General features: G+C 43.0%; 2 protein-coding genes across 2 annotated transcripts in view; both read left to right on the top strand.

Annotated features, from left to right (window-relative positions):
* The first annotated feature begins 1,626 nt into the window (after positions 1-1,626).
* LOC307227610 (uncharacterized protein) lies at positions 1,627-4,862 on the top strand. Its single transcript, XM_079996988.1, has 2 exons — positions 1,627-1,665; positions 3,443-4,862. Exons 1-2 carry the CDS (start codon positions 1,647-1,649, stop codon positions 4,840-4,842), a joined length of 1,419 nt encoding a protein of 472 aa, XP_079853114.1. The 5' UTR covers positions 1,627-1,646; the 3' UTR covers positions 4,843-4,862.
* A 1,207-nt stretch (positions 4,863-6,069) lies between these two features.
* LOC307227359 (adenylate cyclase type 3-like) overlaps positions 6,070-12,811 on the top strand; it is a gene marked incomplete at both ends in the record, with an annotated part of 16,972 nt that continues 10,230 nt past the window's right edge. Inside the window, 9 exons of the mRNA XM_079996639.1 lie at positions 6,070-6,747; positions 7,799-7,948; positions 9,103-9,239; positions 9,349-9,460; positions 10,035-10,162; positions 10,264-10,422; positions 10,796-10,961; positions 11,792-11,871; positions 12,089-12,250. Coding sequence (XP_079852765.1) covers positions 6,070-6,747; positions 7,799-7,948; positions 9,103-9,239; positions 9,349-9,460; positions 10,035-10,162; positions 10,264-10,422; positions 10,796-10,961; positions 11,792-11,871; positions 12,089-12,250 — 1,772 coding nt within the window. The remainder of the gene's footprint in view (positions 6,748-7,798; positions 7,949-9,102; positions 9,240-9,348; positions 9,461-10,034; positions 10,163-10,263; positions 10,423-10,795; positions 10,962-11,791; positions 11,872-12,088; positions 12,251-12,811) is intronic.

Consider the following 12,811-nt stretch of genomic DNA (forward strand, 5'->3'; position numbering starts at 1 on the left):
GGCGCCGAGTGTCATCATAGGTCCGGGTGCTGCGCATGACGCCCCTAGAGCCAGGCCCCCCGATGCAGTCAAAGCAGCGAAACCCACTTCCACAGAGAGGAGAATGGTGCCCGCGCCGGCGGCACCGATCACAGCCGCCGCCTTTACCACTCCTGGATGGAGACCATCTGGCACCAGGACGCTCCATGCCTCGTGGGCGGTGAAGGCGGCCGTTCCAAAGGCTATACCGCTCAGCAAAGGAACAAGCACAGGCCTCCCCGCTCCTGTAAGTTGAAGAGAATCAGAATCAGAATCAGAATCAGAATCGTCTTTATTGCAAGGTAAGTTTACACGTATTTTTAGAGCTTACAGAGCTTATTGTGCGTAATCACTGGGTGTCATGATATGTCATGATATGTATAATTGTATGTATATGTATGTGATAAATAATCTCTTGAACTTGAACTTGAACTTAAACATACAAGGAATTTGTCTTGGTGTTCGGTGCATACATGAAACATAAATGTGAAGTACCTTTGAGTCTTATTTTAATTTATTTTATTTTATTTTATTTTATATTATTCTATTCACTAACTGCATAACGTTTTAGGAATCAGTTAGTTTCAGTTAGTTAGTCAGCTAGAAATTAGGTTAGCTATGATGTTCGGTTTAGAGACATTTCACTGCATATATGTATGAATGTTAGTATATATATGTGACAAAGAAACCTCTTGATCTTGATCTTGATTTTGATCTTACAGTAGAGCAACAGGAAGACAATAACACAAGCGAAAACACAAAGTCAACAAAATCAATGCCCTCCCATTGAAAAACAGCCGCCACATTCATTGATTGCCTGAAGAAACCCGTCTAACCTGCTTAGAAAACTCACCCAGAGGGATATGCAGGTCCATGGCAGATCACTCTGTGTTTATGGTTTTGGGAGTGCCACCCTCCTAATTTCACTGACAGACAAACATGAAACATGTATAATCATTTATTATCATTTATGATCATTTTTTATAACACTCACACGGCCAGAAGGAGAACGATGCACAGTGCCTTTGCTTGTTATAGGTTTTGTCAAAGAGTTTTCCAAGTCTGTCACGTTATACATGGGTTATAAGGATGACAAATGATGTGATAAAACAACAAAAAATCAAATCGACCGCAACAAAATACTTTGGAATGGTAACCCAAACTCAACTTTTTAGATCCACTTAGAAATAAAAAGCTTTAAAATGAACCACAAGTGTATATATTTAGGATTACAATTACTTTATAATTAATTAACTAACAACCTTAAAAAAGTACTTTGCACACGCGTGTATTTTTAATAAACATGAATCGAAAGTGAAGATAAATAAGAAGTATAACTAAGAAGATAAATTCATCACCATCCACGGGAGCTTCCATTCACACACGCTTCAACGCGATCCAGGTGAACGCACCTGTTCCACGGCCGCGTCCCGTGGGGCTGCTCGTGTTCGTGGAGCCGGACAGGAGCGTCTCCGTCAGTCCGACGTCATCCCTCGGAGGGTTTTGGGGAAATCAGCGGCGTCTCGCTCAAGAGGAAGGCGTTTAAAATGTGACGTCACGTCGGGGAGGGCGGGGCCCATCAGTACAGTGTCCGGGAATAGACCCGCGAGTCGGGTCAGGTGTTAATAATGGCAGAATCAAACCAAGGTGAGCAACGAACAGACAATACAATTGGGGGAACTTTAACACACAGGTCTATTCTCTGTTTTAACGCCGTTTAATCTGCATTTCTTTGCACGATTCAACGGCGTTGTTTTTGTTGGTGGAGCTCTCTTGCTGCCGTGTGACGGAGTGATATGTCGCCAGTCTAATAAAAAAAAACAACACACGAAAATGGATTTTATTTTATTTATTTTTTTCCCTGATTTGGATTTTCTCTGCACTCCTCACAACTCGATGGGTTTTTTTTTTTAAATTAATATTTACATTTGTATTTGGTTACATCAGACTTCCCGCGTTTGAGTTTCACTTAAGTTTTTTTGGTTTCACTTTCGTCTTAAAGAGACGGTCCCGCTCCAGTGGTTTCCATTCGCAGACTCTTCGGTCTCACGTTTCGGGCTTTTTTCACTGAGCTGCGTCATTTGGCTCAACCTGGCAATCAGAGCCGCACCATTCAGTACCACCCCTGGCTTTTAGAATTCAGCCAAATTTAACTTTGAACTGTTGTATGTGTGCACATATGTCACTTAAATTATTCCGTGTAATTACACTACACCTTATCACTTCAAGAATACCATCATTTTCCATCATGCTTGGTATAAAAAAGTATAAAAAAGAAAACCTTACATAATGCAAAACAACTTTTTTACCTTTCACGTCATATTGATGGTTAAAGAATGACTATCCTAGTTGTATAACAAAAATAACACGACTAATGAAATGTTATGATTAATAAATAATTACACAACTCTATACTGACACATGTATTTCAATTTAATTTGTATGATATAATATGAAACAAAATATCTTTTGTTTCGTATTACATAAAATGTTATTTGTTATTCGTTGGGCGTTTATTTTCTCGCAATTTCAATTTGTGCTCTGAGAGGGCGGGGCAAGGGGGGGGGGTCTCACCATGCTTGGCTCTTAATATTATTACCAAAGTGAGACATTTCTGGATCGGTTTTTTTTTCACAAATACGTTACAGAATCTGTATCAATTTACAAATAAAAAAATAAATCAGCTCTCAGATGGGAGGCTCCCATCGTTCATCGTTCGTGACCAACAGATCTTAAAGAGGCAAGACAAGATAGGATCGTTTTTTTAACTAAGCAAGGTCATTAAAGGGCAACTTGCTGGTCGTCATAGACACTCAATTAAAATGTCGGAAACGATGTAGCAATTTCATTTAATCATTTTCTTCATTTATTGTTTTCACTTAGAATAACAGCTGGACTAATTTTTGTCATGCAATTAGCCACGTCCACCCAAAAATCTGTCACTGTCCGCGAACTTGAGCACAACGTCACACGGGGAAGAGGGGACACAGCCGGTGCTACAGTGAACGGCAACTTGGCGAGTAGAAGAGACGCTCAAAGTGTGATTTTATGTTCCATTCATATTAATTTCCCAGTTTACTACTTGTATGAAACGAAAAACGTGAGCGTAACCATCCAACACCCCGTCGCTGTGGAGAAGCTCCGCAGTGGAGTGGGATGGGACTTTATTGTGTAATTACTAAATAATGAATCCTAAACACAGTACTTTACCATCCTAAACAGCTGTCAAACATACTCACTTAAAGCACCTATATTTTGCCAATATTTTTGCCATTTTTGCCTGTAAAAGTGTTTTTTCATACCAATCATCCGTAAGCCCAAGCCCTTCCCTTGCTCTTTAAAGGGAAGAGACAAATTCGGACAAGGTGCAGAGTAGATCGAGAAATACTAGAGTATCATTGACTTAGTTGCTTCTTCCATCCAGTGCCAGGTGTTTTTGCATCCGTGCTCATCTTCATCGCGAGTGCGGCAGCGGGGTTTGCCTTTGGAGAAACAGCGCTGCTTGCCATTGAGCCGACGCTGACCAGAGACGGACACCTTCTGACCGGCGCGGCCCTCGCTGCCGAGCGGGTGGGCGCCACAGGAGTAGCCACGGTGACGGCATGTCTCGTGTTCACGTCGACGCTCATTTCGCTCGGAAGTGGATTCATCCTCGCTGCCATGGTGATGCTGCTGTTGGCGAGGACCGGGGACACGGGGGCACGGCTGATGGAGGCCTCGGTGGGGACGTCTATCGTGGTCGGTGCTGTAACGACCGGGCTTTTAGGGGGCGTGGTCCCGGTGTGGAGCTACGCTGTCGCCCAGTGTGTTATGGTCCTCGTCATCTACATGAAGTCAAACCTGAACGAGATGACCACCGCTCTGTTAATCATTTTTATCACTATCTACCTCAGTGTGATCTATGGGCGCATGGGTGTCATCGTTGGGTTGTTTGCCATGGGATTAACCATTTCTGCCCTCTTTGCCCTTCGTAAGGCCCTGACAGAGAGGATGGCACGGGAGCCAAAAGATTGCAGCACCGGACGTCTGCTGGAGAGGATGCTGCTGTACTCAATCGCCGTAGCAATATTGGGGTTTCTGATGGGGTTGGGCACAGGTGAAGGGGCAGAGCGAGGAGGGGAGGCTGAGATGGGTTCGATGCTGGCGTCCGTTGTCTGGGTGGGGCTCCTGACTGCCGTGTTGCTCGGAGCTGCCCTGGGAACGGTGGCTGTGGTGGGTTTGGGGCCTGAAGGAGCAGGGAAGGTGGCTCTCGGAGCGGCTGTGGCATCATTTTTCGCCATGAGAGCTGTTCTCCCAGAGTGCCTCAAGGTGGGAAGTAGGATTGGCGTTGGGGGGATGTTAGGGGTCGCCACAACTGTGGGGCTCTCACTAGCAGCTGCACATGTTGCAGTAAAAGTAGAGTTCAGGGATAGAAATGCTATGTGGGCGGTAATGGGTTCAGTTGTTTTGGGTATAGTTCTTGCCACTCAGGGTTTGCCATCAAAAGCCACTCCATTGACCCCAATAGAACTGGTAACAGTCATCCTTGTTGCATTAGTAGCATTTTTCATCGGTGCGCCAAAGAGCCCATTCAACACAAAGGTGAATTTACGGGGGGCCCTCCTCTCGGGGCCGACGTTAATTAGAGGAATTGGCATGGAGACGATCACCGCTGCACCGGCGCCTCTTGGGGCAGGAGCTCTAGGGGCCGCGGCGCTGGGTACAGCCGCTCTCGGAAGGCTGGGGACAGTGGGAGTTACAGTAGCTGTGCTTCTAGCTCTGGGAAAGACTCTCAGTAGCGTGGCAGGAAAATCACAGCAGGCAACAAATCAACGGAGGGACTGATGTATGACCGAGCATCTTACATCCAGGAGAGACTTGTGCTTCTGACCATAAGCGTATAAGTACATATCCATATAATAAATGCTGTCGCTTGGAATTGAGCTTTGTTTCTATTTCTTTCCTCGATTCAGATGGTTTACTTAATGCCATGTTACCTTAAGTGAAACAGAAATTCCTTATTGGGAGAGAATTTTATTTTCTATATTGGCAAGTTCACATCACTTTCAACATTCAAAACAAAATGATATCTTAAATACATGAAACAGTGTGGTGCCGACCTTGAAATGAAGATGGTGTCGAACATTGTATATACTGTATAAACATAGACAAATACAGACCATGATAATTCCCAGCAGGATGCATAATAGCTACTACAAGGGGAATGAGGAGTAAAATAACGGGTATTCTCTTTCCCATTTCCATACTTCTACACACTAACCACTCGAGACCGGCTTCCCTTCTGGCAGCTTGTTTCATTTCAATTTAGTAAGAGTGTTAGAGGAAAAATTAAGGGAGGAATTGGATGGGAGGAGTGTGAGGAGGGAGGGAGGGAGGGAGGGAGGGAGAGAGCGAGAGAGGAGAAAGGTGGCTCTGTGCTGGGGATTCTGATCATTAGTGAAGAGATGAAATGAACAAACAAAGAAAATAACTTTGGAAGAAAAATATTGAAACCACCAATTTATAGATAACAGGGCGTGTAGGGGATTCTTCTGGTTGTACTTTTAAGTATTTATAATTTGGGGAAAGTCAAATAATATTTTTGATTGGATATCCAAACATGACTCAAACACGAGGAGCATTAAGAGGGATATAAAGCACACTTGAATTGGAGGGGTTTTTTTCCATGAAAAAGACTGGGACAGAGCATCACCAAGATTTAAACTATCTCTTCAAGCATCCGAAGCGACGTTAATGTGGCAGTATAATCATAATGACATCAACAGGTAAGAAATGAAATCAGCATTTCATTGTTTTTATATATTTTCCCCAGGAACGTGTGGCTTGACTTGGGCATACATGGACATTTGTTTCTCGTTTGCAGGGATGTCGTCATGTAATTACGCCCCACGATAAACATGAAGAGGCTGACAGAGGTGCCACCTTGTCCTGTTATTTCATCCAAGTGAGGGATGGATTGAGGAGACGACGCTTGGGAACGCCGGTGCGCCTTTTTTAGATCAGTATTATTGCCTTTTACGCACCATTGCTTTTTAGTCTTACGCACCAAAAATGTCTCTGAACCGGGTCTACACCGACGCGGACCATTCTACGGAGTATTCCACGGAATATTCGGGCCAGGACCCCAGCCACCCGGGTCGTGGAGTGGTCCGGGGCGGCGAGGTGACGGTGCGACAGACGCGCTGCTGCCGCTGTCTGCCGCGTGTCATGCGCCTCAGTTTTGCGCCCGAATCGCTGGAGCGGCTTTACCAGACTTATTTCCGCCGCCAGAGACAGGACACCATCCTAGTGTTAGTCATGTTTGCGGCCCTTTTCAACAGCTACATCATCGTCATGTGCGCGGTGGTGTACACCGAGGACAAGCTGGCCCTGGTGGTGGTTGCGGCGCTGGGTTTGGCGGCGGACATTGCGCTGTACGCGCTCTGCCGCTCGGGGAAGCTCCCCGCCGAGCCGGCGTCCCGTGGCGCGGTGCCCTACGTCCTGTGGTTGATGATCGCCGTGCACGTCCTCTGCTACATGGGGCTGAACTACCAGAGGTTCCCCCAGGCCAGTGACTCTGTGGGTTGGCAGGCCTTCTTCAGCTTCTCCTGCTTCCTCACCCTGCCCCTCAACGTGGGTCCTCTGCTGCTGCTGACCGCCCTCTCCTGTGGGGTTCACACGCTGGCTCTGGGTATCACTGTGGCCCAAAGGCTCCAGGATGGCCAGCAGGGACCCATGCTGGTCAGACAGGTGAGGATAGTTGTGAAAAACAAACAAACAAAAAACGATGCTATACCAGGCCATTCAATTGCAATAGGTTGGGGGCCCAGATTTGGCTTAGTGGACTGACAAATTCAACAAGCAATTTTCATTGTTGAGATGTTGTAGTGACGTTTAAAAAATATTATATAATATAAATATATTCTTCAAATTATCAATGTTTAAGTTTAGGTTTGAAATTAATTAAAACACTCATACTAACATAATATAATTTAATAAAGTGGTTCTCAATGGGGGTCCTTCAAGGGGTTCCAGGGGGTACCCAGCAAAATAAACCTCAACATAATTTTATTTACAAGACGCTAGAACCTTCAGAGAATGTACAATAATAACTGTTTTGCTCCTAGTTTCACTGTTATCTCTGTTCTATAGTATAGCCATGTATGGAAGTTTGGATATAAGCATATACAACAATAAGAATTGTGTCAAGAAGAATCTTTATTGGTTACGCAATACACCACATGCATATATGTACACACGCTTTTTTGGGTGGTGGCAGCTGGTGAAATGCGGCCTCTGCATTTCACCCATCCTGGCTTGTCCTTCCTCTGGGGGGGGCAGCCAGGAGCAGGATTTGTTGATGTGCCTGGGGACCTGGTACCAAGTGTCCATGTTTTTTGGAGAACATGCAAACTCCACATAGAAAGGCCCCTAATTGGAAGATAACCTGCCAGAGCACAGTGCCAACAGCGCCCCAGGTGGGAATTGAACCCAGTACCTTCTTGCGTTGAGGCAGCAGTGCAATGCACCGCGCCATGGCCTAATGCATATCAAATTGTGGGTCCTTGGTGTGAAAATGGTTTAATACACTGCCATTGGACAATGACATGCATATTATTCCATGAGATCACATACTGCAAGAAAGGGAAAAACATTGAAATTGCTATAGAAAAGTTCACAGAGTAGTTAAATAGTGACTAATACTGACAACAAAATAAACTGCAGCACCAACATCAATCCAGACAACACTAATATCTTCTTTTAGCTTTAGTCCTTGCTTGACTTCTGCTCTCTCCTCCAGCTTGTTGCCAATGTGATGTTGTACCTGTGTGCAGCCACCGTGGGCGTGATGTCATTCTACATGGCGGACAGGAAGTACCGCACCGCCTTCTTGGAGGCGCGGCAGTCACTAGAGGTCAAACTCACTTTGGAGGACCAGAGCACCCAGCAGGTAAATAGGGATACGAGCAGACACCTGGTTGTCAATATAGGGCTGTTTTGCTACTTGCTGGTCCACTTTTGTTTGCTCACATTTAACACACACACACACACACACATACACACACACACACACACACACACACACACACACACACACACACACACACACACACACACACACACACGTGTACCGATGAGTTGTGTGTTGGAACACCCAGTGCTGTCTAATTAGGGTGTGTTTTGTTCATCTCTGAGCTAATAGGCTGATTAGAGAGACTGGTGAAACCACCAGTGGAACTCTGAAACCAACCCCAGAAGGTCTGACCTGGATGTGAACTGTATAATGAACTGTAGAACAGAATTTCGTGAATCAAGCATTTATTTTTTGTTAAAAAAACAACACCATTAATATTGTATATTCAACTCCTTGTTCTTATCTTCATCTGCAGCTGCTTTGAATAATATACAAGGAATTTGTCATGGTGAGGGTTGCTGCATTGTTGTACAGTTACCATAGAAAATACTTAATACAAAAAAAGACAAATATACAAAAACAGTCAACAATAAGAACATGACCAGCCAAGACATCATATAAAATACACAGAATATATGAAGTGCTATGCACAAGATCAATGGTTGGGTTGGAAAAAAGCAAAACCATCCTTTTGTGAAATTTTGCATCAAATGCCACATCATTCGATTGTAATAGTATCAATCCAATTTGGTTGATACCATTAAAGTATCAAATTTTAATACCAAGCCCTAGCTCTAAGAGTGACGACGGCAATCATCCACAAAGACACAGACACACACACAAACACACACACAAACGCACCCACATATACAAAAACACACAAAAACCATGAAATACCATCTATATATGTATAATAACCTTCCACTGTGTGTGTGTGTGTGTGTGTGTGTGACTGTGTGTGTGTGTGTGTGTGTGTGTGTGTGTGTGTGTGTGTGTGTGTGTGTGTGTGTGTGTGTGTGCGCTTGTGTGCGCACGTGTGTGTGTGTGTGTGTGTGTGTGCAGGAGGAGCTCCCACATACACAGAAACACACAAAAACCATGAAATACCGTCTATATACATACAATAACCTTCCATGGTGTGTGTGTGTGTGTGTGTGTGTGTGTGTGTGCGTGCGTGTGTGTGCGTGCAGGAGGAGCTGCTCTTGTCCATCCTCCCAAAACACATCGCTGATGAGATGTTGCAGGGCATGAAGAAACAGGCCAACCAGAGTGAGGTCCGGCAGCAGCAGTTCAACACCATGTACATGTACCGCCATGAAAACGTCAGGTCAGTCCACCAAAAGCCAAATATTACGCTTTTGGCTACTTCAAAGGTGCTAATCGAGAGCTTTAGGAATGCTAAACATTATATTCCTACGGCACCTTTCCTCTTCCAGTATCCTTTTCGCTGACATTGTGGGCTTCACGCAGCTGTCCTCGGCCTGCAGCGCTCAGGAACTGGTCAGGCTGCTCAATGAGCTGTTTGCACGCTTTGATAAACTGGCAGCGGTGAGTCTGCTTCGCTTGCAATACATTTCAGAATATTTTGTTCTATGATATTGATGATTTGACAATATTTGAGATTGACTATTGGTCCCTTCATAAGATATTTTACACACAAGAAATATTTCAGAAATTATCATTATTAATGTAAATGTTATGAACAAGTCAGTAGAACAGTCTATGGAGTTCAGAAAATTGCTTTACTTTACTGTAATGCAACGTTAAAGACTATGAAAACCTCTATCATGATATTTTGACAGCCAAAATCCCACATGATATCTAGTCTTTTATCACAATATCGATATTATATCAATATATTGCCAAGCCCTACATTGTAATATCTTGTGTTCTGTTGCATTGTATTCTAGTCTATTCTGCACAACTGCAGTACAATTAATATTTATTAGCAATGATATGAGTCAGATGTTCTCATTGAAAACAAATTAATTAACTAGAAAACATACTAGACTTGTTGTTTATGCTTATTTATACGGCTATATTTATTTATACTTTTTATTTATACTTTTTTTCACTTGGATACACCTAATTTTAACCCACCATTTTGCTTTTGCTCTCACAGAAACACCACCAGCTGAGGATCAAGATCCTGGGAGACTGCTACTACTGCATCTGCGGCCTGCCTGACTACAGAGAGGACCACGCGGCCTGCTCCATCATGATGGGCCTCGCCATGGTGGAGGCCATCTCGTGAGTTTCTAAAAAGTGATTGATAGAAAATCAAGAATGGAGAAGTGAAGAAACAGAGAGGAACCTCTTCTCTCTCGCTCTCTCTCTCTCTCTGCGTCCAGGTATGTGCGGGAGAAGACCAGGACGGAGGTGGACATGCGTGTGGGGGTCCACACCGGCACGGTGCTAGGTGGAGTGCTGGGCCAGAAGAGGTGGCAGTTTGATGTCTGGTCCACGGACGTCACCGTGGCCAATAAGATGGAATCCGGTGGGATCCCTGGGTGAGAGGGGAAAAAAAAGACATATTATGGGATGTGTCTGCGTTTGTTGCCGAAGGTGCACAACAAATTTGTTTTTGAACGTAATTCCGCCATGTACAAGTGTGTCCTGTTTGTGCGCTTGGTTTTTGTGTGTTTCTGTGTATGTAGGAGCTACTCCTGCACACACACGCACGCACACGCACGCACACACACACACACACACACGCACACACACACACGCACATACACACACACGCAGTGGAATGTTATTATACGTACTATATAGATGGTATTTCATGTTTTTTGTGTGTTTTTGTGTATATGGGTGCATGTGTGTGTGTGTGTGTATGTGCGCATGCGCGCGTGTGTGCGTGCGTGTGTGTGACATCAATAGAAGGGTGCATATCTCCCAGAGCACCATGGAGTGTCTTCACGGAGAGTTTGACTTGGAGCCAGGGAATGGCGGTGAGAGGTGTGAATACCTGCTGGAGAAAGGCATCGACACCTACCTGGTGTGTGTTTCCGAAGAGAAGGCCAAGACCTTCGGCCTGAACGGAAATGTAAGTGTGTAGCGGTTACTCTATTGTTTTGTCCATTTCTATAATAATATAATATAATATAATATAATATAATATAATATAATATAATATAATATAATATAAATAACAAATTGCAAATAACAAAACACAGTTGTTAGGTGTGGAATCTTTCTGTAAAGTCTTCCCGTGATTATATTATACTGTATTATAAAATAAATTCTGTTTTGTTTCTCTCTTTTTGTCTTAGATGTAGTGCTTTTTTAATCAAGTCTGTTATTGTTGTTTAAACCCACCCTGATAGTCAATGAGAGTATGTAATAAATAAATATATTTTCTTAAAAGTTCACTTTGTGCTCCTCTAAGGATATTCAAACAGTGAACTATCTATATTAATTACAGATATATCTTCCTTGACACAACACAAATGCTTGTTGAGTAAATATAGACAATGTAGTTGAAACTAGTATTATTTATTGCTATAAATCGCCTGAATATGTTATGGAATCGCCATTGTTGATAGTTTGACTATTTATTTTTTTTAGAATTCAAACCAGTTGATTGCCACCGCAGCCACCAATGGGAACGTTGGATGCACCCAGACTTCTACCCCCGAGTCCAAGCAGGAGGTAGATTTTACTTCTCAACCATAAACATTAACTCAAAGTAAAAGGAAAACCCTGGTATTTTTCGAAACTAAAAGCTTTCCTTTTACTTCAAGAGGGCAGAAACATACACATTGCAATACCTTGGAATATTGTAATGTACCAGACATATACAAAGCTATTTATTTATTTTTTTAATTACACCATTAAAACCTGGCGTGTCTCTGTTGCTCTATTTTTGTTTCCAAGGCGAGGGGTAGGGTGATTGAGGAACAGGCTTTAAACAGAAGATTGCACCAGGAGCTGCTGGAGAGAGAGAACAATGAAATGTAAGAAAAAAATGAGTGGAGGAATTCAAAGTTAAAGTAAAGATATAATCCTTTGACTTGTCTCGTAGCTGAAACTCCCACAGACGATATATGCATAGTAAACTCGCAATGTAGCTTGAATGTTATTCCCCCTTGTAAGTCGCTTTGGATAAAAGCGTCTGCTAAATGACTAAATGTAAATGTAAATGTAAATGTAAACGCCCTCTCTCCCCTCCAGAATGAAGGAGCACCAGATCAACCCCCTGTCTCTGCGTTTTGTGGACAGAGACCTGGAAGGACGCTACTCCTCGGAGAAGGAGAAGAGGAGCGGAGTGGCCTTCAGCTGCTGCTGTGTCGTGCTCATCTTCATCACCGCCATGGAGGTGCTCATAGACCCGCTGTGAGTTTATGATCACCTCGCACTAGTTTATGATACTAAATATATAAATTAAATATTTTGTTTTTATTTTCATAAAACAAAACAAAACAAAAACAATAATAATAATAATAATGCCGCAGGAGCGCCAGAAGCATAGTATCTTGTATGCATGTAGATATGTATGTAGATATGTATGTATGTATGTATGTATGTATGTATACATACATACATACATACATACATACATACATACATACATACATACATACATACATACATACATACATACATACATACATACCTACAACATGCAAGTTCAAGTTCAAGTTCAAAAGGTTATTTGTCACATACATATACATACAGTTATACATATATGCAGTGAAATGTCATGAAACCCAGTGATTACGCACAATAAGCTCTTCATTTATGCATGTATGTATGTATGTATTTACGTATGTATGTATGTATGTATGTACGTATGTATGTATGCATGCATGTGTGTGTGTATGTATGTATGTATGTATGTATGTATGTATGTATGTATGTATGTATGTATGTATGTATGTATGTATGTATTTGTGT

The sequence above is a fragment of the Zeus faber genome (assembly GCF_960531495.2).
Source record: "Zeus faber genome assembly, chromosome: 2".
NCBI lineage: Eukaryota > Metazoa > Chordata > Actinopteri > Zeiformes > Zeidae > Zeus > Zeus faber.